This window comes from Helicoverpa armigera, chromosome 16 (assembly GCF_030705265.1).
Source record: "Helicoverpa armigera isolate CAAS_96S chromosome 16, ASM3070526v1, whole genome shotgun sequence".
Taxonomy (NCBI): domain Eukaryota; kingdom Metazoa; phylum Arthropoda; class Insecta; order Lepidoptera; family Noctuidae; genus Helicoverpa; species Helicoverpa armigera.
This window is the reverse complement of record NC_087135.1, coordinates 1,006,961-1,032,676: the sequence shown is the minus strand read 5'-3', so window position 1 is coordinate 1,032,676 and position 25,716 is coordinate 1,006,961. Positions and strand designations below refer to the sequence as shown.

The 25,716-nt window shown below is 40.6% G+C and overlaps 3 protein-coding genes across 7 annotated transcripts in view; 1 reads left to right on the top strand and 2 right to left on the bottom strand.

The window, feature by feature from the left end:
* The window catches only part of LOC110369850 (acyl-CoA:lysophosphatidylglycerol acyltransferase 1), a 236,573-nt gene extending 224,289 nt beyond the window's left edge, over nt 1-12,284 (bottom strand). Inside the window, exons 1-4 of one of the 4 annotated variants that reach the window (XM_064038706.1) lie at nt 11,944-12,267; nt 8,517-8,633; nt 7,686-7,714; nt 1,479-7,593 (exon numbers count right to left, since the gene is read on the bottom strand). In XM_064038706.1, the coding sequence (XP_063894776.1) occupies nt 1,935-7,593; nt 7,686-7,714 (5,688 nt within the window). In that variant the 5' untranslated portion in view covers nt 8,517-8,633; nt 11,944-12,267 and the 3' untranslated portion in view covers nt 1,479-1,934. Of the gene's footprint in view, nt 1-981; nt 1,182-1,478; nt 7,715-8,516; nt 8,634-11,943 lie in introns of those variants that run through there. The other 3 variants (XM_064038705.1, XM_064038707.1, XM_021325427.3) reach the window with 3 other exon arrangements.
* A 1,811-nt stretch (nt 12,285-14,095) lies between these two features.
* On the top strand, nt 14,096-22,549 carry LOC110369840 (fumarate hydratase, mitochondrial). Of its 2 annotated transcripts, none has more exons than XM_021325412.3 (10): nt 14,096-14,329; nt 17,320-17,436; nt 18,021-18,102; nt 18,186-18,307; nt 18,452-18,684; nt 19,283-19,488; nt 19,826-20,029; nt 20,357-20,518; nt 20,901-21,031; nt 21,374-22,549. In XM_021325412.3, the coding sequence occupies exons 1-10, from the start codon at nt 14,216-14,218 to the stop codon at nt 21,503-21,505; spliced, it is 1,503 nt and encodes a 500-aa protein (XP_021181087.1). In that variant the 5' UTR covers nt 14,096-14,215; the 3' UTR covers nt 21,506-22,549. The 2 variants fall into 2 exon arrangements, with proteins under 2 accessions (XP_021181087.1, XP_021181088.1); XM_021325413.3 differs by lacking the exon at nt 14,096-14,329 and adding an exon at nt 16,437-16,541.
* Nucleotides 22,550-23,444: 895 nt separating this feature from the next.
* LOC110369839 (RUN domain-containing protein 1) lies at nt 23,445-25,716 on the bottom strand. Its single transcript, XM_021325411.3, has one exon. It carries the CDS (start codon nt 25,567-25,569, stop codon nt 23,935-23,937), a length of 1,635 nt encoding a protein of 544 aa, XP_021181086.2. The 5' UTR covers nt 25,570-25,716; the 3' UTR covers nt 23,445-23,934.

Genomic DNA, 25,716 nt, shown 5'->3' with positions numbered 1-25,716 from the left:
GTTGGGTTGCGTCACCTTGCAAACAAAATATAAGTATGAGGTGCCATCCGAATGAATCATTAAAACACTACAAACATCAGTCACGGCATTTACAATTAAGCATGCGCTAGAACAGTAATAAAGGTAATTTCATGATAACTTAGTCAAGTCAAATTAGTTATTTAGAGGCAATCTTAAATATTCCCTAAATGATATGATTTAAATATTATAGCAGATAAGATAGCTTATGTTTATTAATAGGTTTTAAAACCAAGTTTATCTGTGTATTTATCGTAAAATAGTATGGCAGACGCTATAAACTAATCCAGTATGCGAGAGCAACTTTTATGACATAAACAGCTAAGTAACGACTAGTTGAATGTAACTGTCGGTGAGATGACTTCATAGCAGCTAGATGTCTACTCGTTAGTGCAGAACACAGTTGTAACCTATCTCAAAATAATATGTTTTGTACTTACCTCAGCCACAGGGACCCTTCTTGAAATGTAGTTAATGCAAGTTAACATTATACGTCCGTCAGGGTCCATTGTTTTGATATCCGGTTGCTTTACATAGCTACATTGCATTTACGTACGCAGAGTTACCGCTGATTTAATAAGTTCCTTGAAAGTATAGTCGTAATGCAAGCGGAATTTACTAATGCGTAGCGTAATTTTATTCCGTGTTATATTACCCATTGTAAGAAACATTCTGGTAATTATATCTGCATGTAATTTCATATGAGCTCGATATGTATTATGAGAGGCGCGCCATGTGACAAATCTCTTGAGCATACGTCTTCCCAACAATACGGTCCATAAAGAACAATGGTAAAAGTTTTAAAGCGTCTACACGCTTTATGCTTATCTTAAACGCAATCTGAATATTACAACACAGATGCTAATTACACTTTTCAAAACAGTAAAGAGCTATGGAACCGAGCAGTTTGCCGGTTGTTGCGTGAAATTAGGCGCGCCGTCTCCAACAACAAAACTGACTTACTTTCATATCCAGCCGTCCAGGACCACATGGAGACCATCGCCAGCAGCCAGTGATACATGAGTCCTTCGATCTTCCAATAGAGGGGGCCGAACAAGGGTCTGACGAGGCGCAGCGCCATCATCCACACCACGTAAGCGGGGATGCAGTAAATGTTGTTGACGACCGCGAATGTCGTTCTTGCCACGATCCGCACGTACCGGCTGAAACAGCAGGGCCGCGTAGGTTCATCCATGACCGTCTCGCCGCGCGGCGCGCGAACAACCCTCGTGGGCCGGCGACGTGCCTCAACGCAACGACATACACATGATTGGTGATATGAGATGTGACGTGCTGGACACCACAGTTGAGTGACGCGGCCGACAAGGGTTCCGCGAGCTAGCGAGACGAGGCGGCATGGCCGTACCGCGCTCACCCTGCCGACAGCTGCCGAGACGCGGGGGCTTTCGTCGTGCGCGACAATGGCGCTGCTCACTACCGTCGAAAAATCAAACAAAAAGTTTATATTCGACGATATTTATTTATTGGAATCGTTCAGGGCATCACTGTCGGATATTTCGTTAAGTAGTGAGTACAAATTTTAAAACCACTCGTCGGCGAGCGACGGCCTCGCTCGCCGGCGAGCTCACATGCGATTTCTTTTGCGACACACATTTTACACCGATCGACGTAACATTAACTCGTACGACGCGAGCACACATAGACAGACATACACAATTTTTATTACGATGCTTACTGTGGCACGACCGCGGCCGGCCGAGCTCGTCGTGTAAAATTAATACAAATTTCATTATATAAAATTAAAAAACGACATCGGACCGCAGAAATGATACAAAAATTACAATATTAATGACTGTACACTATCTAATATATACAATATTTGCCAGCATAGATATGTGCGGGGGCTTTATATACAGGGCGGTGGGGTTGGTGTCACGAGCGTCCCACACGGGCGATCACACGTTATAGTCGTGCGACATCAGCCCGTGCACCTGCTCGAGGCGGTACGCGAGCCGCTGCTTCTGCGAGAACTCGTCCTCCTCGAGGGTCACCGTTAGCTGTTCGTTGTACCTCTCTGCATACGCGTACAGCTCGTTCAGCGCACAGTTAGTGTTGAACTCTTTAGTGTGGAGACGCGACTCCTCCGCGAGCATAGCGTTCATATCCTGATCGGATATCGCTGGCATTAACTTAATATCCGCATAATAACGCTCCACCCACTCCTTGTATACCGGTATGTCTTTCGCGTACAGAAGCTTGGACGACGGCGAGTCTTTACCGAGAATATGGTCGGATGTGGAGCACGAGTCCATGAAAGTTTGAGCGATTACTGACAAGCAAGAATCTACCGTATTAGACTTATGAACATCAAAAACGAAGTTGGGATTCTTAATCAGATTGACCCAGAAACGTAGTGGAAGGGAATTGCTCTTCCAGGTGTGCACCACCTCCGGATCGGAGATTGTGTGCTGCAACGCCTGATCGTCGAGGAAGTCAAACATGTACTTTATTGCGAGAGGAAGCGCCGAGCCGCGGTGCGCTGTGCTAAAAATAGTCTCGAATAAATCATCGACAAACTTTTGCAGAGTGCCCTTGGTGGCGAGAAGACGGGTGAGGTATATTTCTGAGACCATTTTATTGCCACGCTCTCCCTCTTTGCGTGCGTCATCATCGTGGTGGCGCACTAAATGCCAATATTTGAAACCACCTCCATGTTCGTATTTGAGAGGGCTAGCTGGTGGACTTGCTGAACCGTATTTACCGCGATTGAGTGTTTCATAAGTATGGGACTTATCGTTCTTCTCCATATTCGACAGATTGTAAACGGAACTTTGTTTGGCAACGAGACTAAGGCAAGCACCGTCCGGTACACGGTAATGATTGAGAGTATTGAGCTTGCGCCATTCTCCTTCACATTTTGTAGTGCTGTCCTCATCGTAGAGGATCAAACGTCCGCAGGCACCCGTGCGCCATTCCAAGTCGAGATCGTCACGACTCGGTCTCTGAGAGTACGGTGTTGCACGGTAAATTGCGTCTAAACACTTCTCTTTCACTTGACTTATGGTATCACAGTCGAGAACTTTAACATGAACATTTTCAGTCGTAGCCTCTAAACCACTAACGAATAACGTCTGCTGGGATATCGACACGCTAACGGTCATAGGTTTGAAATCTATGGACTGCCTAATAAGCTTTTCCTCGCTCAGGGAATATCGTGCTTCGGAAGTAATCGCGTCTACCGGTCCTTTGTCGACTTGACCTTTCATCGACCTAAACAGCAGGTACAGGGGTTCGCCGGCGCATTCACGAAGGAATTTATACAACAGGAAAGTAAACCAAGCGCTTAACATTTTCTCGGCGACGCTCTCGGTACGTCTCAATAACAATTTGGGGTGATTCTTTCCTTCCATACACTTTTCTATTAACTCGGCTAATAATGTCTTTAATACATCAGTACAATACTCCATCTTACTCTGAAGAGTAACCATAATAAGAGAAGCTACATTAACACGATCGCGCATTGAAAAATATCTATTGCTTTCTAAAGTACGAATAAATAATAGAAGGAATGTTTTGTTCATAATTAACTGCCCAAACATTCTAAGACCTTTGTCTTTTCTAATAAGCTCTGGGCGCTCCCATTGCAGGACGGCATGGTCGTCGATGTTTGGGAACAATATTTTCATAGCATACGTACGGTAATCTAAGAAAGGTATACCGCCAGTCACATCTCCAGTCAAATCTGTCATTTCGGTTTGCAATTCTGCAAACGCCTCTTTACATTCAGCAGCTACTCTTAACTCTAGTATATCCATTTGCTCTTGCATATTCTTTAATACCCTAATATTTTCAGTTGATTTTCTCCTATACATAACTAAAAATCCGAAGAATATGAGTAGGAGTATACCGGCGCTGACACCGATGCCTATTAAAGCTGGCTTGCCTATAGCGGCTTGCAGGCCAGCCTGCGATGAATAAGATAATTTGCCAATCTTGTACGTGAGGGCACGTCCGACTCTGACAACAACTTCGGGTGTATCTACGCCGTCAGGAAGTTCATCTCGCGATGGCGGACGGCATGTCAATTGATGTCGTGACAACGATGTCACGTTACATAAACTATCTCCTATGTGAACCTCAACATCAAGCTCAGTGCAAGCTCTGTCCAGATTTTGGCCGTTTATAGTTAAATATTCAGACTTGTAATATTTTACGTCTTCGTCGAATTTTTCGTAAATGGGATCGGGGTATAGGAGGAATGGTTCGCCTCGTTTGCTAGTTAGATTTTGCACACTCTGGACATCATCCATATTAAAACCGTACTCTAATTCCAAGGGTCGGTCTGGATCGAGATTAAGCCCAGCACTTTCTATACCCGGAGATTCGCAAATAAGATGTGATTGGTAATCAACTCTGTTACAAGGGGCGATGTAAGGTCGGTTATCGTGATATACGTATATCTGTGGAAATTGAATTGTATGGAAATTCTGTCCGGTCACTTTGATGTTTATCCCGCCGGATGGGATACCCTTGGGTTGTTTTCTTTGCGTCGTTAGCGGAGGACCGGACTCAACGGACGCAACAATAGGATCCTCCATATATTCAAACTTTTCTCGCTCTAAAGTTCGCATGCCGTTATCAAAACGCATCCGCAACGTTCCCATTTTAATTTGATACGAATGGCTAGTTCTACAAACGGCCTCTTCGTGCGATACAGACAGTATGGCGCACGGCAGGTCGTCTATAAATGCTTGAATATTACTACCGGCGTTGAGATATTCACCCGTAATACGAAGCTTTGTCCCTCCAGATTGTGGACCATATTTCGGTTGGATAGAATTGATTTTAGGATTCACGAATGCATAGTGATGCTTAGACTCGCCGCGATAATCCGCGACGCGGACAACCACGGGGCCGTCTCGAGGCACTTCTTCACCCGGTCCGTCTACAGTGCAAACAATTTGCTTTGTTTTAACGTATAGTTCAATTATGGGCTGACATTTAATTCCCGCAATAGTTACCCCGTTATAAATATCAGAGATATTGCGACCTAAGTTAATACCTTCAATTGTAATATTGGTACCTCCATCCCAGGGACCTAGTTGGGGACGAAAAGAGTGAATTTCTGGATTAGGACAAGTCTGAGTTCGATTTAGCCACACACTGGGAGCGCCACACTGCTCTTGAACTTCACATCTATCTGATCCTTGACACCAACCACACCCAAATTTCTCTGGGAGTGCGAGGCACATACCACAGTTATCCGCCATATCATTACAACGGTATATAAGAATGTGCGTATTGTCCGGATTATCTAAAGGCTTAGATCCTCCCCAAATAACAGCGAAAGAAGCAGTAATATTAGGTGCACGAGATGTGTAAGTAAATTCAACGGCTTCACAATATATCGTGTCAGCAAGAAGTTGAGCGTTTACATGAGTCACTCGCCCCTCTATATTGAATTGACAAACGAACCTTGTCTGAACGATAAATTGACCTATTATATGAACTTTAACTTTTATAGCTTTCTTTACACCGGATGGAACTAAAATCTCGTTTGTGCCGTCTGACGTTGAATTTATAGTGGGACAGAAACCGGGCCCTGAGCGATAGCTGGGACCTATTCTACTGACTCCGGTGACTAATATATCGTTTCGGCAGTTTTCAGCAGTGTCATGCGTACAACGGTGTCCGTCGACACACCAGTCACAAGGAAAAGAGGAGCTAACGCATTGCGTGCACGAGCTGTACGTGTTGCAGTCAAAGAATGTAAAGTTGGTAGCAACAAAATCTGGACCTTGAGTAGTGCGCACCGACAATTTCGCCGTAAAGTGATGTTGGCCGGTGGGGATCGAGGGCAACGTGTCGGTACGCGGAGTGGTACAATTAACGCCATAAGGCTTCCTAGTAGCATTGGTTATGAGAGTACGATCTAAGGCGGTATATGCACATAAGAATTGTCCATTGAGCGTTGGCAAGTTTTCGATGAGTAAATCTAATGTCCTAGCAGTCGTTCGTTGCAATTGATTAGGTGTTACTTGAGTAATAGTTGTACAACGGCCGCTGCGGTACGAGATCCAATATAGCGGATCTTTAGCTGCGTCTTGACAGTCTGATCGTAAGCTACACTTATTTTCTAAAGAACACCATCCACAATACGGGTCTTTGGCTCCGAGACATGTTAAGCATGATTTATATACGCTACACTCTTGAACTTTCACTTTAGACACTTTACGTTCAGTCATTACATATAAATGCATAAATTGAGTATCGAAATGCAAGTCTTTGTTGACAGCAGAGCCCTCATCGACGACGATGTCTCCGTATTCAAACGCGGAGGTAGCGCTCTCGACGACGATCTTCTTGAGGTGCCCTTGAGCGGTGCCGGCAAATACAACAGTGTAATCGCCGGTAGCCGTCGCCGCAACCGCTGTTAGCCTCTTCGAGAATATTGCCACTGGTACTGCTTCAACAGGCTGTTCGCCGCCCAGAGGCGTGTTCACATCTAGTCCGCAGAAATCTTCACTAATGGATTGTAGTTTTGTTCCAATACACGCATGGGACGGCGATATGAAGTCAAGACCTCTGGATCCGTTACCACTAAAGCATGTTTTTATATTCTGCATGAATTTACGACGAATAGCTTTGAGGGAATAAACACAGAGCGCAGAAAGATCGGAAGGAGTGTTAGTATTGATTGATTCACTCTGACTAAATGCAGCGAACAGCACGTCATGTTGAGCAGTTATCCCTAGTTCTCCCGCCAAAACAGACCCAGCTTTTCCGACAAACGCAGCTTGTACTAAATTATATCCATAGTTGCCACCGCCTTCTCCGGTACATGACATAGGGATTTCAGTGTAAGAATAATAATTTTCATCATCATGACACACTCGGACTAATTTGCTATAGTACGTGTCAGAACCAACACCTCTTAACTGGGTCGTCAAAAAGTAACTGAATCCTTCCGAATTGAAGCCGTATACGTAATTTATGGGATAGCGTTCGCGTGATAGTGAATTGACAAACATTCTCGTTCCAGTTGTAACTGCCGTTCTAGCTATCATAAATAGACGGTCGTCTTCGAGAGAGCGACTGCTAACAGTAGGAACTTCCGAGCGGTAGGGCGAGTTGCCTGTGAAAGTGACGCCTACATACATAACTTGCGTCATCGGAGGATTCGGCGGTCCCGGCGCAATAAACGCCACTGTAGAGGCGGTCGCATTATTGGCCACCACTGGCTCACGCACTTCGCGCACATCGTGAGATATATTATTCAAGTTTCGTACAGAACACAAGCCTTGAAGAACCGAACCACATGTTATCAGGCGACTGGTCGCGTAGTCAATCACTAAAGCTTTATTCACATTGTCCGTGGGTTTCTTCACATAATTAGAGGGGCAGTCGAAGGTGCAGAGGGCGGAGTCGTTGACGGGGCCCGTGACGATCGACTGTGCGACTTCCAGGTCGGGCGAGAGTTGGTAGATTCTGTTGACGGCGCCAACGTACACCCGGCCGGTGTTGCGGTCGACAGCCAGATGATTGAAGAACGAGTAGGGCGCCGTCACAGGATCGGTGAAGGTGAGGACCACGTCCTGCGAGGCGCGCGCGGCGGCGCACGCGGCCCCCAGGGCCAGCAGCACGCGCCACATGGCGCGGGCGCATGTGGCCGGCACTCTACCGCGCGCGCCGCCGCCCACTCGTCGCACTGCTGCTGCCCGCCCGCCCCATACATCTGCAACGCGAGACACCAACTCAGGCGCACTGCCCGCGCCCGTGCGTCGGACCAGCCGCTGTCGCCGCTTCGTTCCCATCGCACCGCACCGCTCCACCGCCTGCTAATCGCCTATGTGCTACTTTACAATGGTCCAGTGAAGCCTGTTAACGATTCGACGATGAGGACCTATCGCGTTATTTACGATATTATTTAACCGCGGTGCACACGTGTGCACGTTTCGGCTCGGAGAGGTCCAGTGCGGTCGGAGCGAATTCGCGAACTGTTGCGGGGACACGCGGTGACCTTCATCCCAGATAAACGTTATCAGTAGGTACCAACCTATTTTTATTGCATTTTTAAACTACGCTGACAATATATCAGATGGGTCAAGCATGTCATGTCATTGATGACTCTCAAATAACTTTCGCTTATTTATCTACCTAAAGAATGTTCGATCGTATTCGAAAAACTGATTACACGACCGCCAGCTAATGATAAACTAAGTCCTATAGTCCTATGTCGAGTTAAACCACTCGAGCTCAGTTAAATCATGAGCCGGTGACTAATCAATGAACCGGTTAAAAATAGGTTAGTACCAGGATAGCGCGGGCGACCCCGACGCGGTCAGTGCACTGATATAAGTCACACGCCGACGAAAGCCTCAGCATCATCATAAAGGGGATTAACTAAAATAATAATTTGGCATGCTGTTCGCAACGAGGGAGTGAACGTGGTAGCGTAACGATAAAATAATGGAAAATAAAAAATCGGAGAAACGAAAAACATCGAGAATTCGAAACACCGAGTTATGTATACTCACAGAAATGCCATTGTGGTGTACGATGCGGGCTTCAAATGTGTATTTTGTTCTATATTGAGATCATAAGCATGTGAGGCGCACTCTCATAGTGCGGTAACAGCGCTGGGAGCACGAGACCTGAAACAACAAACGTCATGTTTAAAGCCCCCTTAGGGCTCCGTTTGTACGACGATTTACGTTCCATTATCTTAACCCTAAAACCTTTCTGGCCTTTTACCATATTTCACAAGTTCCATTCAAAGGCTATGGCTGTATTTATCTTATAGCCAATTAGACGGACTTGATACAGTAATGAGATGTCCAATAAAATTACATAACGTGATAGATGAGATCGTCAAGTCGTTTTCTTGCAGCTTTTACTTGTTTATTGCTAAAGAATAAGATACAAGTTTTGGATTATTAGGCATGAGCTGCTACTAATTTATGATATTTGCTGTGTGCTGAGGGAACTGCTTCCACCACTCGATAATTTTATTTCGAATTTGAAGGAATTTTGTGGCATTACTGTCAATTTTACCAATTAGTTTATCCAGGTTGAGGTCAGATAACTCTATACAAAAAACTGGTGGTCAGGTCCATCAGGTCAGAATGGAAGCCAAATCCTAGGCAGATGATTTTAAATCACTGTAGTTCCATCAAATAAGTTCATTAGATTTTGTAGTAAAATAGCTAGATAGAAAGATAGATCGGTTCAATTCGGCCGACCTTTGACATACATATTTTTTTGTTTATTTGCTGAGCGTAAAAGAAAAACTAACAAAAAGTGAAGCAGCAAAATTTAGAAATAACATTGTCAAGGGAGCATTTCTTGGCTGCATGTCTAGTTTTAAATACGTGTCAATGTTACTCTCGACCAGAAATATCTTCCCGAGAAGTCAAGTTCGTATTGTTTCACAAATTACTCAATATTACATTCATTAATGGGACCATTCGTTCATCCTTACTATGAAGTGGGTTTCAGTGTCGTCGACCCATCTCGAATGACCTACTCCACTTATCATTCTTGGCCACCATACAGGGATTTGAACGGCATTAGCTGGCATCCTAATTCATCACAACGGTTTGTTGTTGCGCGCAATCTAAGGCACTTGTAGCGTGCCGGAAAAAAATGTATATAGGAGGATTCTTCACACATTTTCGTTCATGTCATAATTTATGTAATTTGCAACCTGGACTAACATTTCGCATTTATTTAAATTGTATCGATTTTTACTTATATTTGAGTAAGGGACCTAAATGCTAATGTCTATCGAATATTGACGTATATTTTTCCTAAATGTATAAACCTTGCCTATTTAAGCAATATTTCTGTTTGCCTGAATCATAGTTTACGGCGATCTTGGGGCGAACTAAGGTTCTTTGACTATGATTAACTATGTAACTCTTCGTATCTGATAGTTTACCGAGTTAAGATGACGAAATATGATTTACTCAGAGAGTCAAGCTGGCCTATGGACTCAAGGTGATTTCTGGTTGTTCTTATTTTTGGACAACAATATAAATTATGCGACTTTATCGATTATCTTACTCTTAGGGAGTTATAATTATGAAACAAACACGACTCGAAAGAAAAATAGTACGTGTGCAGAAATTGGAAGCACAATAATCAATCTCGTTTTATTTTATAGGTCAGACATCTTATGTGAAATTAGAATCCGGGAAAATGGACGCTGCCATGAGAATGATTCTACATTTTTTTGAGAGGTTTCTTGTTTACCGCTCATCCATTATTACACTTTCTGTTTAGGCTAATGCCGAAATTATTGAGCTACAACTAAATTATTTAGGAGCAGATTCTTCTACCTAGCTGACGTGATCGCTATCTTGTTTTCGATGTTCTTTCTCAATCAGATTTAATGATTTATTGGCGTCATCTGGTTTATTGAGATCTGTGATATTCTTTCTGATTAGGGCTACATTGGAACCTACCTAGGAAAAAACCTTACAACGAAGTTAAGCGTTTTGCTTTTTGAGCTACCTATTTTAAAGCCGAAGATTTACAGATAGGTATGGCGATCCTTTTAAATACGACAGTAAAAACGACCAAGGTGCACCCTAAACTATTATTTTTCGGATTTCCCAAACTTCAACATTTTATTTTTTTTCGTAGATCACATGCTACTATCAATTTTACCTTTTTGTCAGTCAGTCCAGCAGAGCTCTCTTTTTATAACAAAAGCCACCATTGGTGTAACGAAAGGTTCATATTGTAGAAACCTAATTACGGGTCCATTTTGTTACCTGCCTGTCAGTCTATTGTACTTTTTTACCTATATTCGAGTTTTTGGACAACTGGAAGAGTGGTCTACCCCTTGGTGGTAATCCCTTATAAAGAATTACGTAAATAGGGAATATTTTCGTATACGAAAATCTGAAGCTCAATGTTTCATTATTTATTATTAAATTTTTCTTTCATAAATTATTGGGCTCCAAGCTACATTGAAGTGAAAATGTTTATTGTCGTATCAGTCGGCCACTATAAATCTGGTCAACTTACTGAGACAAATGCAGCTTATCTAAATAGAATTATGTAAACTTTGAGATAGGTATCCAAATACCTACCTTATCTTGTGGTATCTTTGCGTGCCTACAAAAATATGTATAGGATAACAGATTACCACCTTTTAGTATGCTTGTCAATCAATACCATCGATTCATTGATTTTCGTCTTCATTTAATTAATTGAATCGACTGAACATTTTATTCTTCTCTAAAGATATGTTTCGTGATTACATAGATAGTACTCAATAGACAAGCATAATGAACAAGAGACTGCTAACCTAAAAAGCGAGCACTGAACTGAACATGATAATATTTTAATCTCGGAAATGAGTCATAAAAATTCAGCATACTTAGATCGGGTTCAAAGTTCGAACGCATTCATTATTACAATTTAGGAAGCACACTGTTTATTATTTTAGAATGTAAATAAGTATGTTCACGCACAGCTAAATTTATCTACCAGATTACAGGGACGCCACCGGGATCCGATATTTAAGAACTGAAATATCAATAGGCAACATGAACGTTTGTCGGGTTTAAAATCGGAACGGAACTCGCCTTATCGAATAGACAACACTATGAGTATCTACGGTGCACGACCGAGAACCGCGCGACCGGTCTACCTAGCAGGCCTACCGACCGTGCCGCAACATTTTGATTACATTCCCTGCCTCCACCCACTCGGTGTAATCTACCACCCACACGCGCAGATGTCGTAAAAAAACAAATCAATGTTAAAAAAGACGACTTTAATACCCTAAAAACGTATATTTCCATCAATATCTATCAACGAAATCCCTTCTGTCTGCGGGAGAAAAGAAAGTCAGCCATTACCGCGCACGCGAGTCGATAAACGGAAGCCATTCCAATAAACGCCACGCGTTCTTTCTTCACGAATAATCCGCTACGATTAAATAAAACTTACCTTTTTACAGATTATCTCTTCACTGGTGAAACAACAATCCTTTAGAATCCAGGATAAGGGAACTGCCTTGAGCACTATTGCACCACACACAATATTCTTTGTATATTTTTTCACTTAAACGTAAGGAACACTTAACACCACAAGCGACGGTTTAAATCACAACATTATACTTATAAAAATACCTCTGTCGGATATTAAAGCCCGTTACAATGAGTAAAATAGCACGTTTGCTCAGGGAGTCCACGACAAGAGCATCAGTCTTCGTACATCGCCGTGGAATGATTTTGGTTTCGCTTTTCGAACGAGTCTAGGCGTGACTCTGACCCGATAAAATCCGAACATAGCCGATCGGGATGTTTTTGGTCATCGTTTTTGCCGCTAGAGGCGCTGTCGTCTTTGGATGCGTTCCAAATTAAACAAATACAAACTATTTTCAACGCAACTCTATAACTCGGAGACATAATGATCAAATCACAATATGTGTTGCAATGTAATATTTAATATATATTTATTATATTATTTATCTGGCTGTATATTGATTATTTATGTACTTATTGTATTAGATTTTTTTATTCATACATTATGATTTCTTTTCTTGCATTTTTTTTTTTGTTAATTTGCTTTTCTGTACCCAATTATTATAGATCTCCCTTTAGTCCGATGGTCAACTGGTAGAAAATGCCTTGCGGCATTAAGTCAGACAATGACCCATTTTTGTACACACAGTATAAATAAATAGTAAAAAATATGTAACAAAGAATATGATAAAAATGGACGCCACCAAATAACATAAAATATTCTACAATGCGATTTTGAGTAGACACAGTAAGCCAAGAATTCAATTTATAAATTGGCCCTGATATAGCTTCGGATAATTAATTTATCAACTACACGTAACTCAAGTCAAAGTCAAGATTAATGGGATGGATTTGCGTAAATAAATAGTAAACACATTAAGTAATTAGCTATCTTGTTTAATTTTATGATCTTGTTCATTAGGAATGCTTAAGACACTCTCTAAACAAACGATCGATTAAATTGCGCAATAAAACATATTGTGCTAATTTAGGTTGACTATGTAGCGTAATGGATATGGAGAATCGTCGCGGCAGAGGACGTCCCCCTATGAGATGGGTCGATGACATATCCAAAATAGCCGGACCAAATTGGATGAAAGTGGCAAGAAGTAGGCAGAAATGGAAAGATTTCGAGGAGGCCTACGTCCGAAGACGGACAACCTAGGGGCTGTGATGGATGGATGTAGCGTAATACCTAATGAGTGTTATGTAAAAAGCAATTAAATAATTAAATGCCAAAAGAAACTACACATATACAGACACAATTAAATACATTAAACTATTAAAATTAAAAAAAAAGTTATTAGTTTTTTCAGTACACATATCCATACTTTAAACTAAATTGAATAAAAACGTGTATAAAAGAACTACATAGGTCGACTTGATATTAAAGATTGGGAAATGATTATAATCGTTATTATAACATGAACATTTTTGTAATTTGTTTCTGTATAGTTTTTTACATATATACAATATAATGATATTGTGTCATAGGTATAGGACTTGGCTATAGGATTCAAAAAAATGCCTCAACTTGTAATTAATTTATGGTAAATCTTCTCTAACGCAAAATTTCTTCTCTCTAATTTACCTAAGTCAATATTTTGGATTGTTAATATTTGATATTAACTCTATACGATCAATTTTGTACATGACATAATATTGCGCAATTTAATTGACCGTCTCGGGAGTGCTTTACATTCTTCATTGGTATTTACTAGATCGTGGGAGTGCTATACAACTCCTTCATTGATTTCTGGCTTATGCCAACGGTTCCACCTGCATCCTGTGGGAACTACTTCATGTTCCTGGATAAAAATAAGCCTGTAACTTTCATCGATAGATGTGCTTTATTACCCTAAAATAATTTCTCAAATCGCGACAGTTCTTAATATTATTGCGTTCTGGCAAACAAACGAACTCTTCACATTTATATAATATTATCAGATAAATATTACAAAGGCTAGATTATTTTGAATTGTATTTATTTCAGTGATTTCATTCCATGATAATAATTTATAGCTTCCTTCATCCTGGCCATTACCCAGATCATAGACTACTCAAACTTTCTTCTTTTTAGTCTGCGACATTTCAGAAATAATTTTTATTCGGTGTCGAACACTTTTGAATCATTTTGAAACATCAATTTCTCCTTTTCAGAAAATCGGGCCAAAAGGTTTTTTTTTCTCAAAATTATGGCTAGCTGTTTTAAAATAACCACTTCTGCTCTGTTCAACTCTTCAAGAAATTTAAGATGCATCGTCAAGACGATCCAGAAGTCGAGTTTTTCGACTTCAAGTGTCATAGCGGTGAGTTGCGTAACCAGAATGTATGTATTTTTTCGAAAAGTAGGATGCTGTGGGCACTGGTAAAAGTGTTTTATGATGAACAGTTAAATATCTTGCTTCGATGTAGGAACAAAGTCGAGCCCTTCATTTATTTCGTGCACAGCCCAATACCTATTGAAGTTCCTACTTCTGTGTACCTGGAATGTTTGCTTTGGCTCCTGCTTACTTTCATAGTATACCTACTTACTAAATGACTACACTCTGAAATATATAAGCAACTTATCAAAGTTCCTTCAATATTTCTAAAAGTACCCTGAGGTTAGTTTAGCAAATGCCAAACAATAATATTTTTCACCTTATCATTTGGGGCTACTTCCATAGAAACTGTTATGGCTGATAAGCCTGAAATTGTTTACTTATGGTAAGATGATGGTAAGTTTTATGCTAAAGACTACCTTTTGTATTTGTTTTTATATCGCTTAAGCACGGTGAACGCTACCCGTTCTGGATGGACCCAGTTTGCTGTTTCATGCCTACATTCAGCAGAGGACAACTATTGTCTAAGATGAACATGATGACGTAGGCATGTGTTTGACTACCGTCTGTCTAAAAGTTATTTGTATAAGTATTGGGAAGTTGTTTTTCTTATAGTGTCTACAATGACCACACCAATATGGTTCAGTAACTCATCAGGCACACCAAATGTTTTTGTTATAATAAATTAAAATAGGCATGGCCTGGTCTGGTCATAATAAATAAAAAAAAATTGTTAATTCATTGTTATGAATATTGGCAAGGAGAACCTTTCAAACAATAAAAAGCTTCATTCAACTGAAATTTATTTATTTTCTTTGTTTTTCTTGAATGAGGTTCTGTTTACAATATTGCTACAGCAAACCAATATTTTAATTTGGTAAGTAATAGAACTCTAATATTTTTGGACAACACATTTTTTTTTATCAAAAATATTTAATAAACATGCATTTTCTGCAACTATAAATAAAAACCATCTGCAACACTGGCAAAACAATTTGATGTCTACAAGCATACAATTTAATAAGCTAAGAATTAAAGTATCAATATCTAGAAAAAGCTTATAGATACTCATCATCATCTGCCTTACTATATACTGAAATCTTCTGCATTACTAACTTCAAATGCGTTCATAAATGTACCTAAAGACCAAAAAATCCTGCTTCATTACTAGACCTTAAAACCTATGTGTTCAAAGTTTTCTGTTCCATTTACAAACAAAACATAAAATATAAATGAACAGGTAAAGAAAGATATGTATTATCGTCCATTCAGTAGCTGTTTCCTGCGGCTTTACCCGCTTTCTTGGGGAATTTCTTCTCATACCTGAATAAGACATAGCCATAAAAAATAAACTGTTAAGCATAGTTTGTGAACTGCTACAAAAGGTTTCTGGTCAAAAGAAAATAAGACTGCAACATAATGCTTCTGCAGCGGTGTAGTAAATGAGTTTATTAAAGCCGCTTTTAAACATTTGTTTAAAATGCTACTCTGTTGCTACTTGTTGTCTACTCTGTAACACAAGTGTTTCCACTAGTTTCCAGCAATATAACTTTGTTGCTCAACAAATGTCTACCATGAATACCACGGGGCTATAATGTTTCTGCAATTGTTCTTGTAATTTTTGCTTGTTTATCTGCTATTAATGGCTTCACTACGCTGCTCTTTGCTTGGGCATGAGACCTAAACTTGTTCGTATTTTTGACATTTAAAATCTGACCCATGAACGCGCGCCCTAAACTTCTACCAACCTTCACAAAGTTTAAGATTGTGACTGGCAGGTCACATTCAAATTTCAAAAATGACATAAGAATAAAACAAAACATTGCAACAGCAGTCAGTGTGACTTAAAATAATTCCTGTGTCAATTTCAATGATGAAAATTTTCGTGTAATTATAATAAATTGAAATAGATTATTTATTACAAAATTATTGTGTGAATAAATTATAGAATACAAAATTATTGAGTAAATAAATTGTTGAATAAACAAAATTTGTTGTGTAAATTAACTGTCCATGAATAATTTGTGTTATTGATTATTGAAGAAGAATTATCGTTTGAATTAAATTATTACAATTAAATTATTTTCTAACTTATTTAATAGAAGATTATTGTTTAAATTGATGATATAAAATGGCGTGCCCAATATGTTTAGCGGCACAGGGGAAAACCGGTTCGCCTACCGGAGGTACCGGTACGGTAAGTCAACCTTCCCAATAACTACCAATTTCTGTAACACCTTACAGCTGCGTAGCACAGCACAGCCTGTTGAGCTTGCAAGTTGGAATGGGCGCAAGAGTATCTTTAAGCAGGTCACGTCACTACGGGCCTACCCATCTTCCAAGGGAATAACGTCATGTCGTCTGGTCTCTTACCGTCGTCGCGTGCCAAGCCGTTTGGTTCTAGCACTGCTTGCAGCGCCTGAAGGCATAGACTGACTTTACCCCCAGCTACAGCCAATAGGCACGCTCGCTCATCAGGAGTAATTGCCGTTTCAATTAATTTAAACCGGGTTACTTCGCGGTAAGGCTCAGCTCTGGGACGGTGCATTGCTGGGTAAGTGCATATTCGGGCAAGTATCCATAGCCTCGCCTATGTACGGTATCTCAAAATCCGCCAGAGTTGGAGTAAGAATATTCCTGGCTAATAACCTAGTAACGTGAACCTTGCACAGTTTTATAACAAAGCATAACTCGAAACTGTTCGTTAGCTGAGTTACTGAAATCAATAACGGATAGCTCATTGTATGGACGTAATCTTTTAAAGACAAGAATTATTTCCATTTAAGTGATCAAACATAGTATCAAATCGCAAGTAATCAAATATACCATGTTGGTTCTTACTGGACACAGTTCTATGTCAACCATTGCTACATGAATTGCTACAGGGCCTATGTTCAGCAGTGGACATCCTATGGCTGAGATAATGTTGATGGTGATTCGGACATAGTATTATAATATTTTCCCTGTTGTTACAGCGAAAGGAGCGCGACACTATGGGCGAGCTGGATGTGCCCGATGACAAACTGTACGGCTCCCAGACGGTCAGGTCCGTCATGAACTTCCCTATTGGTGGTATTGAGGAGCGAATGCCGGTGAGTTGCAAAATCTGCTATATACTTGATTCATCACTGGTGTAATTTGGTTGGGGGGTTTTTTGAAGTCTTACCTGTGTTAACATTCAATATGGGGTGTGTCTTATCATTTGCAGTAATAGTTTTTATTTTTTACTTCGAAAGTTGTTACAATTTAAATGAAACGATCTTCTTTGCTGCTCATGCTTATATCTGCTTCATGCTTATATTAGCTTCACTTGTAACTAACTACGTGTTTAAGGCGTCGTCCTAATTGGCAGCGATCGCGCGATGGCGCGATGCGTTTTTCATCTAAGACGTCGTCCCAATTGACAGCGATCGTACGATGACACGATACGTTCTCGTCATGCGATGAGTTCAAACATACAGATTTCATCAGAGTGTCCTATTTGAACCTCGGAACCTCGCAAGTGAGATCGTGAGATGAAAAACGCATCGCGCCATCGCGCGATCGCTGCCAATTAGGACGACGCCTAATGCAAAACATAACAATATTTTAAATCCCATTATAGAATTTTGTCTTTAATAAAGTTCACTTTGCTGTTGAGTGATTATCTTTAATCTGTTTATTATTTTTTTTACAGTACCCTGTTATTATTGCCTTTGGTATTCTGAAAAAGGCTGCTGCTAAGGTCAACACGGAGTTTGGCCTTGACAAGAAGATTGGTAAGGACGGCTACAATAGTAGTTACTGTTTCGGATATCTCACTTTAGGAAATATTATTAAAAAAATGTTTTGTTCCCTACAGCTGGTGCTATCATGCAGGCTTGTGATGACGTCATTAGCGGCAAGCTGTACAAAGAGGGTCACTTCCCTCTCGTCATCTGGCAAACTGGGTCCGGAACCCAGTCCAACATGAACACTAATGAGGTAAAATTACATTTTTCCTATCTTGAAGATATTTTAAAAACAGCTCAAACAGCACAATTTAAACCACCTATTCAAAAAACTTGTGGAATGCAAATAACTGATACAAGGATATAAATGTACAAGCATTACTTTCTTCATCCCCAGGTAATTGCCAACCGAGCGATTCAGATCTTGGGAGGCAAGTTGGGCAGCAAGACCCCCGTGCATCCCAATGACCACGTGAACAAGTCCCAGAGCTCCAACGATACCTACCCCACGGCTATGCACATTGCTGTGGCCATGGAACTTAGGGACAGGCTCATGCCAGGCCTTGTGGAGCTCAGGGATACCATGGAGGCCAAGGCCAAGGAGTTCGACAAGATCATCAAGATCGGAAGGTTTGGGAACTTCGATTTATTAAAAAAAAATGATTGTTTTGTAAATAGGTTGACACCCAGAAAAATGTAGCCTATATGTTTTTCTGATATAAAAAAGCTGAAGTTGACGTTTTGTTATCGGTTGGGTTAAACCCGCCATCTTGAAAGTGTCATTCTTTGTTTAAATTTTAGCTCACGGGTTGGTGAATAGGGTATAATAGGATCTGACTGCTTCATTGATCTAGCTGTCGCAAGTCGGCTGCTAAGCTCGGTTCGGGTTCGATTCCCGGCTCGGGCCGAAATCGCTTTGTGGGTTTTCTAAACTTTTAGCAGCCCGGAGCCTGGAAGTTGATACCTACACCCGTGCATCGGAGAGTACGTTAATGTCAGTCCTGCGCCTGATCTCTCTCCGGTGGTGTTGGATTGCCGTCCCATCGGGCGCAGAGACTGAAGGAATAGCGAGTGCACTTGTCTGCCTAAATGCTCGTGCACTATGTGGCTGATCTCCTTATATGAGAACAGCCGCCGTGGTCGAAATAGGTCTAGGACGCCATTATTTAGTAGGATGTGCTGTTTATAAGGAAGTGTTTTTGTAACGTCCTATACTAATGTCCGTCAGGACTCACTTGATGGACGCCGTGCCCCTGACCCTCGGCCAGGAGTTCAGCGGCTACGCGACGCAGCTGACGTTCGGCATCGAGCGCGTGTGCAGCACGCTGCCGCGCCTGCACTACCTGGCACTCGGCGGCACGGCCGTCGGCACGGGGCTCAACACAAGGATCGGATTCGCCGAGAAATGCGCCGCCGAAATTGCTTCTCTTACAGGTAAAATTAAAAAAAAAATATAATCAAAAAAATTATTTTGTAATAAAGTAAAGTCATTTATTCAAAATTGGCTGATTATCAGCACTTTTTAAGGTCAAATTTACAAAAGAACATCACCCCAAAATGCCCCCCTTTTCACGACTTCCTAGAGTTATGGCGGGGCAACACTGCTGACTATGACAATTTAATTTTAATTAAATTACAACTGTACAATGCTATATTGTTTTAAATTACATTCACAAAAATCACTATATTCTGTATTACAATGTCCTTACTAAAGCCAGAAGAAGCAGCTAATTAAGTTTGTAAGTGTTATTAACGCTTCTTACTTTTTCAGGAATCCCCTTTGAGACGGCACCAAACAAGTTCGAGGCGTTAGCCAGCCACGATTCAATGGTGGAAGTCTCTGGAGCTTTGAACACAGTTGCCTGTTCTCTAATGAAAGTTATCAACGACATCCGTATGTTGGCTTCTGGACCTAGGTGCGGTTTGGGCGAACTGATGCTACCGGAGAATGAGCCTGGATCATCTATTATGCCTGGTGAGTTCTATTAGTCTTATTCAAACAGCTCTCCCACTATGAGACCTCTGTCCCCATCATAAAACTGCCCGTGACATTTTGTCACGTCCGAAATTCGGTCACCAATTATTATCAGCAGCCTAAAGATATTTTCTGTATAAATATATTTGCGTATGCGTATCTGTGCATTGTAAAGACTACTTACTATTTCTTGTGGTATTGAAATTATAATGTCAGTTGTCTGTCTCACCTATTTTATCGTCCGACTGCTGGGCACAGGCCTCCTCTTACACGACTCCATATACATATATTATTATAATATGGAATATTGGCAAAAAATTTTTTCAGGCAAGGTGAACCCGACCCAGTGCGAGGCGCTGACGATGATCGCGGCGCAGGTGATGGGCAACCACGTGGCCGTCACGGTCGGAGGCAGCAACGGACACTTCGAACTCAATGTGTTCAAGACCATGATGGTCGCTAACGTGCTACGGTCCATCACATTGCTGGGTAAGAATCAGAAAGCATTCTTTAAAAATAAGTCTTCTTCTGCATGCAATGCAAGTCTGAAATGCAGGTTTTAATCACCTGACAAGTCCTAGCGTAGAGTTTTTAAGCCCGCCGTGCGGCCTCTGGTGTGGGATTCTAACAACTTCTATGGAGTAGCATTCGGGGATCTTTAGGGCTTTACGTGCCCTCCCAGGCATGGGGGTGTAACACCGACAACTTTCAGACTCCTGGGCTGCTTTTGTGAATATCTAAAACAGATAACGTTTCTAAAAGAGTGTAGATTACCTGTGCCAGAAAAGGTAGCATTATGATAGCTATCCTTTTGTCAACAATATCATAGTCTTATCTTTTCCTTTATATTTTATACAATAACTACTTGCAGGTGATGGTTGCTTGGCGTTCAACAAGAACTGTGCTGTCGGCATCAAGGCGAACACGGCGCAGATCCAGAAGATTATGCGCGAATCGCTCATGTTGGTCACAGCGCTCAACCCACATATCGGTTACGATAAGGTGAATAAATATTTAATTACTCAATGTACACATTCTGTACCTATTAACAACAAAGATCTCCTTACTGCTGATATCGATAGATAACTTTTGAAATGCAAATTGTGTGCGAATATTACTAAAATGTCTGCGAACATTAGCGTGGACTTGGACGTGAATATCTTTTTTCTTGGCAGACACTTTCTGTCAGAAACAAAAAATACATATTACTATGCCAATTTTCATCAAAGCTGGTAAATGGATTAGGTGTGCAAACGTATATGTATTATACCTTGAATCGAAGCTATGTGTATTTAAAGAATCCGTAAACTACCAGACTTTACATTGTATATTATCCCATTTCAGGCCGCCCAAATCGCAAAGACAGCCCACAAAGAGGGAGGTACCCTCAAGGAGACAGCTATCAAGCTTGGCATCCTCACCGCCGAACAGTTCGACCAATGGGTGAAGCCAGAAAACATGCTGGGACCCAAGTAAAAGGCCCCGCTAACGACACGGAAACAGCGAAAAAAATTTTTGTGTTGTAATTAGACTATTAGAGAAAGAAAAGTAGAATTTAAAAATTCTAACTTCTCGTTCCAGTTCCCTTTATCGCACTTTTTACGTCACTTAAGTATTATCGTTATTGGTTATTTGTCATTTGGCGTAATTCGGAAGCCATGTCTTAGCAATTTTGACAGGAATTGCAGCATTTAATTATATTTCAGTTTAGCAGTTGCAGTTTTAACTATGGGTTTGAATAACAATTTGCTTATTAGAGATTAATTTTGACGTAAACCTCTGTACAAGGAAATCTCTATTCTAAGCAAATCAACAGATAAGTTATTGAAACCCGCCGCTAGCCAGTTTGGGCAAGCAAATTAACTGCGCTTAGCTCGATACTGAATGGCAATGCTGAAAATGTCCAAAATTAAGATTACCTTGCTATTGAAATAAATGGCATCCCTAAAATTGGGCGCTGATAGTTATGCCAAATGCATATGTATTGCAGTATTATACCGTAAAACTAGACATGTTTTATGGTGAATGCAGACAGGTCAGACTCAACAGCGGCGAAGGAATTGAATTCTAGAGACCGCGCACACTTATCCGAGACAGATTAGGACGATTTGTCACGCAAGTGTGTGAAGATTCGTGCGCCGTGGACTATTCTGACAGATGTGACTAATTACATGACGATCGCAGTTATATCAGATAGAGGGAATAGAGGAATTATTTGCTACGACTACAAAATTATTTGTAAACTTGTTTAAGTTTTAGCAATTGTAGTGCCAAAAGATACGTACAAAATCTGGTTTCAACATAAACGTTTTTTTTATTTATTAAAGTACAACAAAATTATTTGCATTTATGTATCGAATACTAAGCAAAATGTTTAGAAACGTCTTGTTTGTATATTATCTTTACTGTGTTTGTTCACGTGGATTGTTCTATTTATACATTGTTTACCACTGTTTGTCACTGTAATAGTAAATGAATTCGATTTTGAATCCATTCAAAATATAAAAGTTCAGTTAACAACATGTTTTATTTCTATAACTTCTTGTTGGCGTTTTTTACGAAACAAATATATTTGGCAACTAAACAGGTAATGAACATGAACCCTTCAGGAGACACCGCATTATTTACTTAGACACCTCAAGAATAAAAACACATTTTCAGTTTAGTCCCACTTGCATATCTCACACGTCTCCGTTTATTTCCCGTCATTGCTGTCCCGGCGTCTATGGGCAGCACTGGTAGCCTTTTCACTAGGTACAGAACAATAAATTATTACTGCTTACATGGCAAAGTTTCGGAAGAAATTGGGAAGATTTCTAAAAGAAAATTGCTTATAGGTAATCAAAAAAATACTGAACTGATTATGAAGCTTGGAACGATCGTCGTATATAAATGTATACAAAATACATACCTACCATGCGACGGGTTTTGTTCCTGTGACACCTCTAGCCTAGGGGCCCTAGGGTAGATCTTCTGGGGGTGTCATCGGTACTGAATAGTGTCCGGATTAGCAACAGTAAGAAATAAAACTCCATTGAATGCTTCAACTACATTATAATTAGCAACAATGATTAATATACACAGATAATACTAGTTACATCTTTGGTTTAGTTAGGTAATTGATCACATTTGATTTCCATTATTTGAGATCTGATTGGAATGTATACTGATTTTATAAATTAGATTCCTCAGATCAAAGAATTTCTTTGATCTGAGTTAGATTCATAGATTGTTCACTTTAGGGTCAATTCCCACTGAAAGAGCAGCGGCCGGCAGCGGCCGTAAGAGCGCGGAAAATGTAAGAGCGCGGCGCGGTGCGGCCCAGCGCGGCGCCGCGCGGCCCGCCGCGCTCACGCTCAAAATCCCTTGCAATTACGGCCGCTGCCGGCCGCTGCTCTTTCAGTGGGAATTGACCCTTAGTTATCTGCTAAAAGACTCGCAAATGGTCCTCCATAACCATGGAATTAGCATTAACAAATACACATTTTTTTACTCATTAGAGAGCTCTCAATTTACATAGTCTTCAGGTTCTAACAATAACTCAATTCATGACTAATTTGTGTGCAGACCAATTCTAAATTAATTTTCAATTTAAGTAACTAAAAGATAGTTACTAAATAGATAAAACTAATGACTATTCAGATCATACATAGACTAGCTAAACTACAGTAAATGCATTTAGCATGGTTTGATATTGTGGAAGGCATCATAAGCCTGCTTTCATTTATGTGACAAGATGCTACTTTTACACCAACAACTAGCCATAGATTCCCCTGTATTTTTAACTTGTAGCGTTATACAAATCCAAGAAAAATAATTTCCACTCACAATTGTCATAGCCTCTTGTCACATTCAAAAACAGTGAACATTATGTATAAAAATTGTACTCTTAAAAAATTACTTAATTACATAAATACATCTTTGATATTCTGAAACTGTTTGACAGCAAGGTCGACAGGCAATTCAAAATTGTAAGGAGTTAAGCGGTCTAAACTTTGCAAGGCATCTTGGAAACCAGTGTTGACAACATAGCTAGTAGATGAATAGTATGCATCAATCAATGACCGGCTTTTCAAAATGATATTTAACCAGATAACAAGTTTGTGAGCGTTTAATGCGGCACAAACGAAGGCTTTGAAATGAGCATCATAACTCCTTTTGTATGGTGTGTGAGAGGCAACTATGCTGCCAATAGCACTCAACAAACTTTGCTTATTAGTTATAGCTGTCCCTCCAACAATATCCAAATTGAAGCTTTGACTTAATTTTCTGGCAGGAGTAGAATTAAACCTGTCACCATCATTCAGATCATAATAGCGGAGGATTAGTTCCCAGACGTGTGTAGCTCTGGAGGTGGAAGATCTGCGTACTGGAAAGCACCCAATTATAGGAACAAGGGAGCTAGATTCGGGCCCAGTGAGTCCATGGTGCAATAAATCACGTAAATTAATAGCTAAATGTCTGCGAACAGCTGTTGTAAGAGGAGCATCGTTGATGACAATGCCACCTTCTTCAGATTCACTGTCATAGTTGTCAATCATGGTGTGAGATGGTCTATCTCTTGACACTAAATGGAGAACCCCATCTACAGACATCTCCAGCCGGGCTCGTAAATTACCCCAATGGCTAACTGTAGTTGATGATTTCCCATCATACCTTCTATTAGTGTTGGGAGAGCAACCAAACTGTGACACAGTAAAAATCTGAATTAAAGTGGAAGCTTTCCTCATCAAATTAATCGTTTCAGCTCTCAAATCATCATTGTTTTTACTTTTGTTGAAGTTTTTCTCAAAGTTTTCTGATTTTCCAACTTTTTTTGTTTCTGGTGCCAGTTTAGAGCTTTTAAGTTCTTCATTTTTCATTAGTTTTATGAATTTCTGCATGTCTTCTATGTGTGCTTGTAGTTTACTGATTATTTCATCTTTGGATAGCTGTCTGTCTGCATACTGGCGGACTGCACAGTTGATTTGATGCCTGAGTTCCTCTGCAGTAAGCGGTTGATGACACCCTTCTTCAAGGCTTTGGTCTATTTCAGTTCGTAAATGGTCAATCAATGACCTATGTCTACTGTCGGTTGGCATGCCAGGGTCAGCTGCAAAACGTTCTAGTTCTTTCAGTTGTGTTTTAAGCCTATCGATGAAGTGTGCCTGTTTCGTGCGCTGTCGCGTTATTTTCCTTTCAAGTTCAACACATTCACCACATGATGCGTCCCCCGAGCTGCCTTGAGGAGCAGCTCGTGAATCAGGGACTCCGCGTGATGTGAACTCTTCGAGAGCTTTGAGCATTTCATCTTTCTCTTCCGGCGGGGCTTTCAAAATTTGTCGTAAACGAAACTCTACTTGCGCTAAATGTGAGGTCAGGGAAAACACTGATGAGGATAAGATTTCTTGTTCTTCTTCCAGAGCGTGTAGCCTGTCGCCTTGTGCCTGCTCGGGGGAGTTTTCGTCGCATAGTGTCTCCTTGGGCGCTCCCAAGGGCTCACACCGAGGTTCTTGCCAGATAGGGAATTCATTTTCTTCGTATTCACCGGGTGTATCCATTTTAAGCTTTGCTTATGTTAAAATTTATTAAGAAAACATAAAACCAAACATGTTTCATTGATTTCTAATCAAAACTCCTGAAAAAACCCTGAAAACTTAGAAAGACGTCACAAAGGAAATGACATTTCGTTTGACGTCATCAATTTT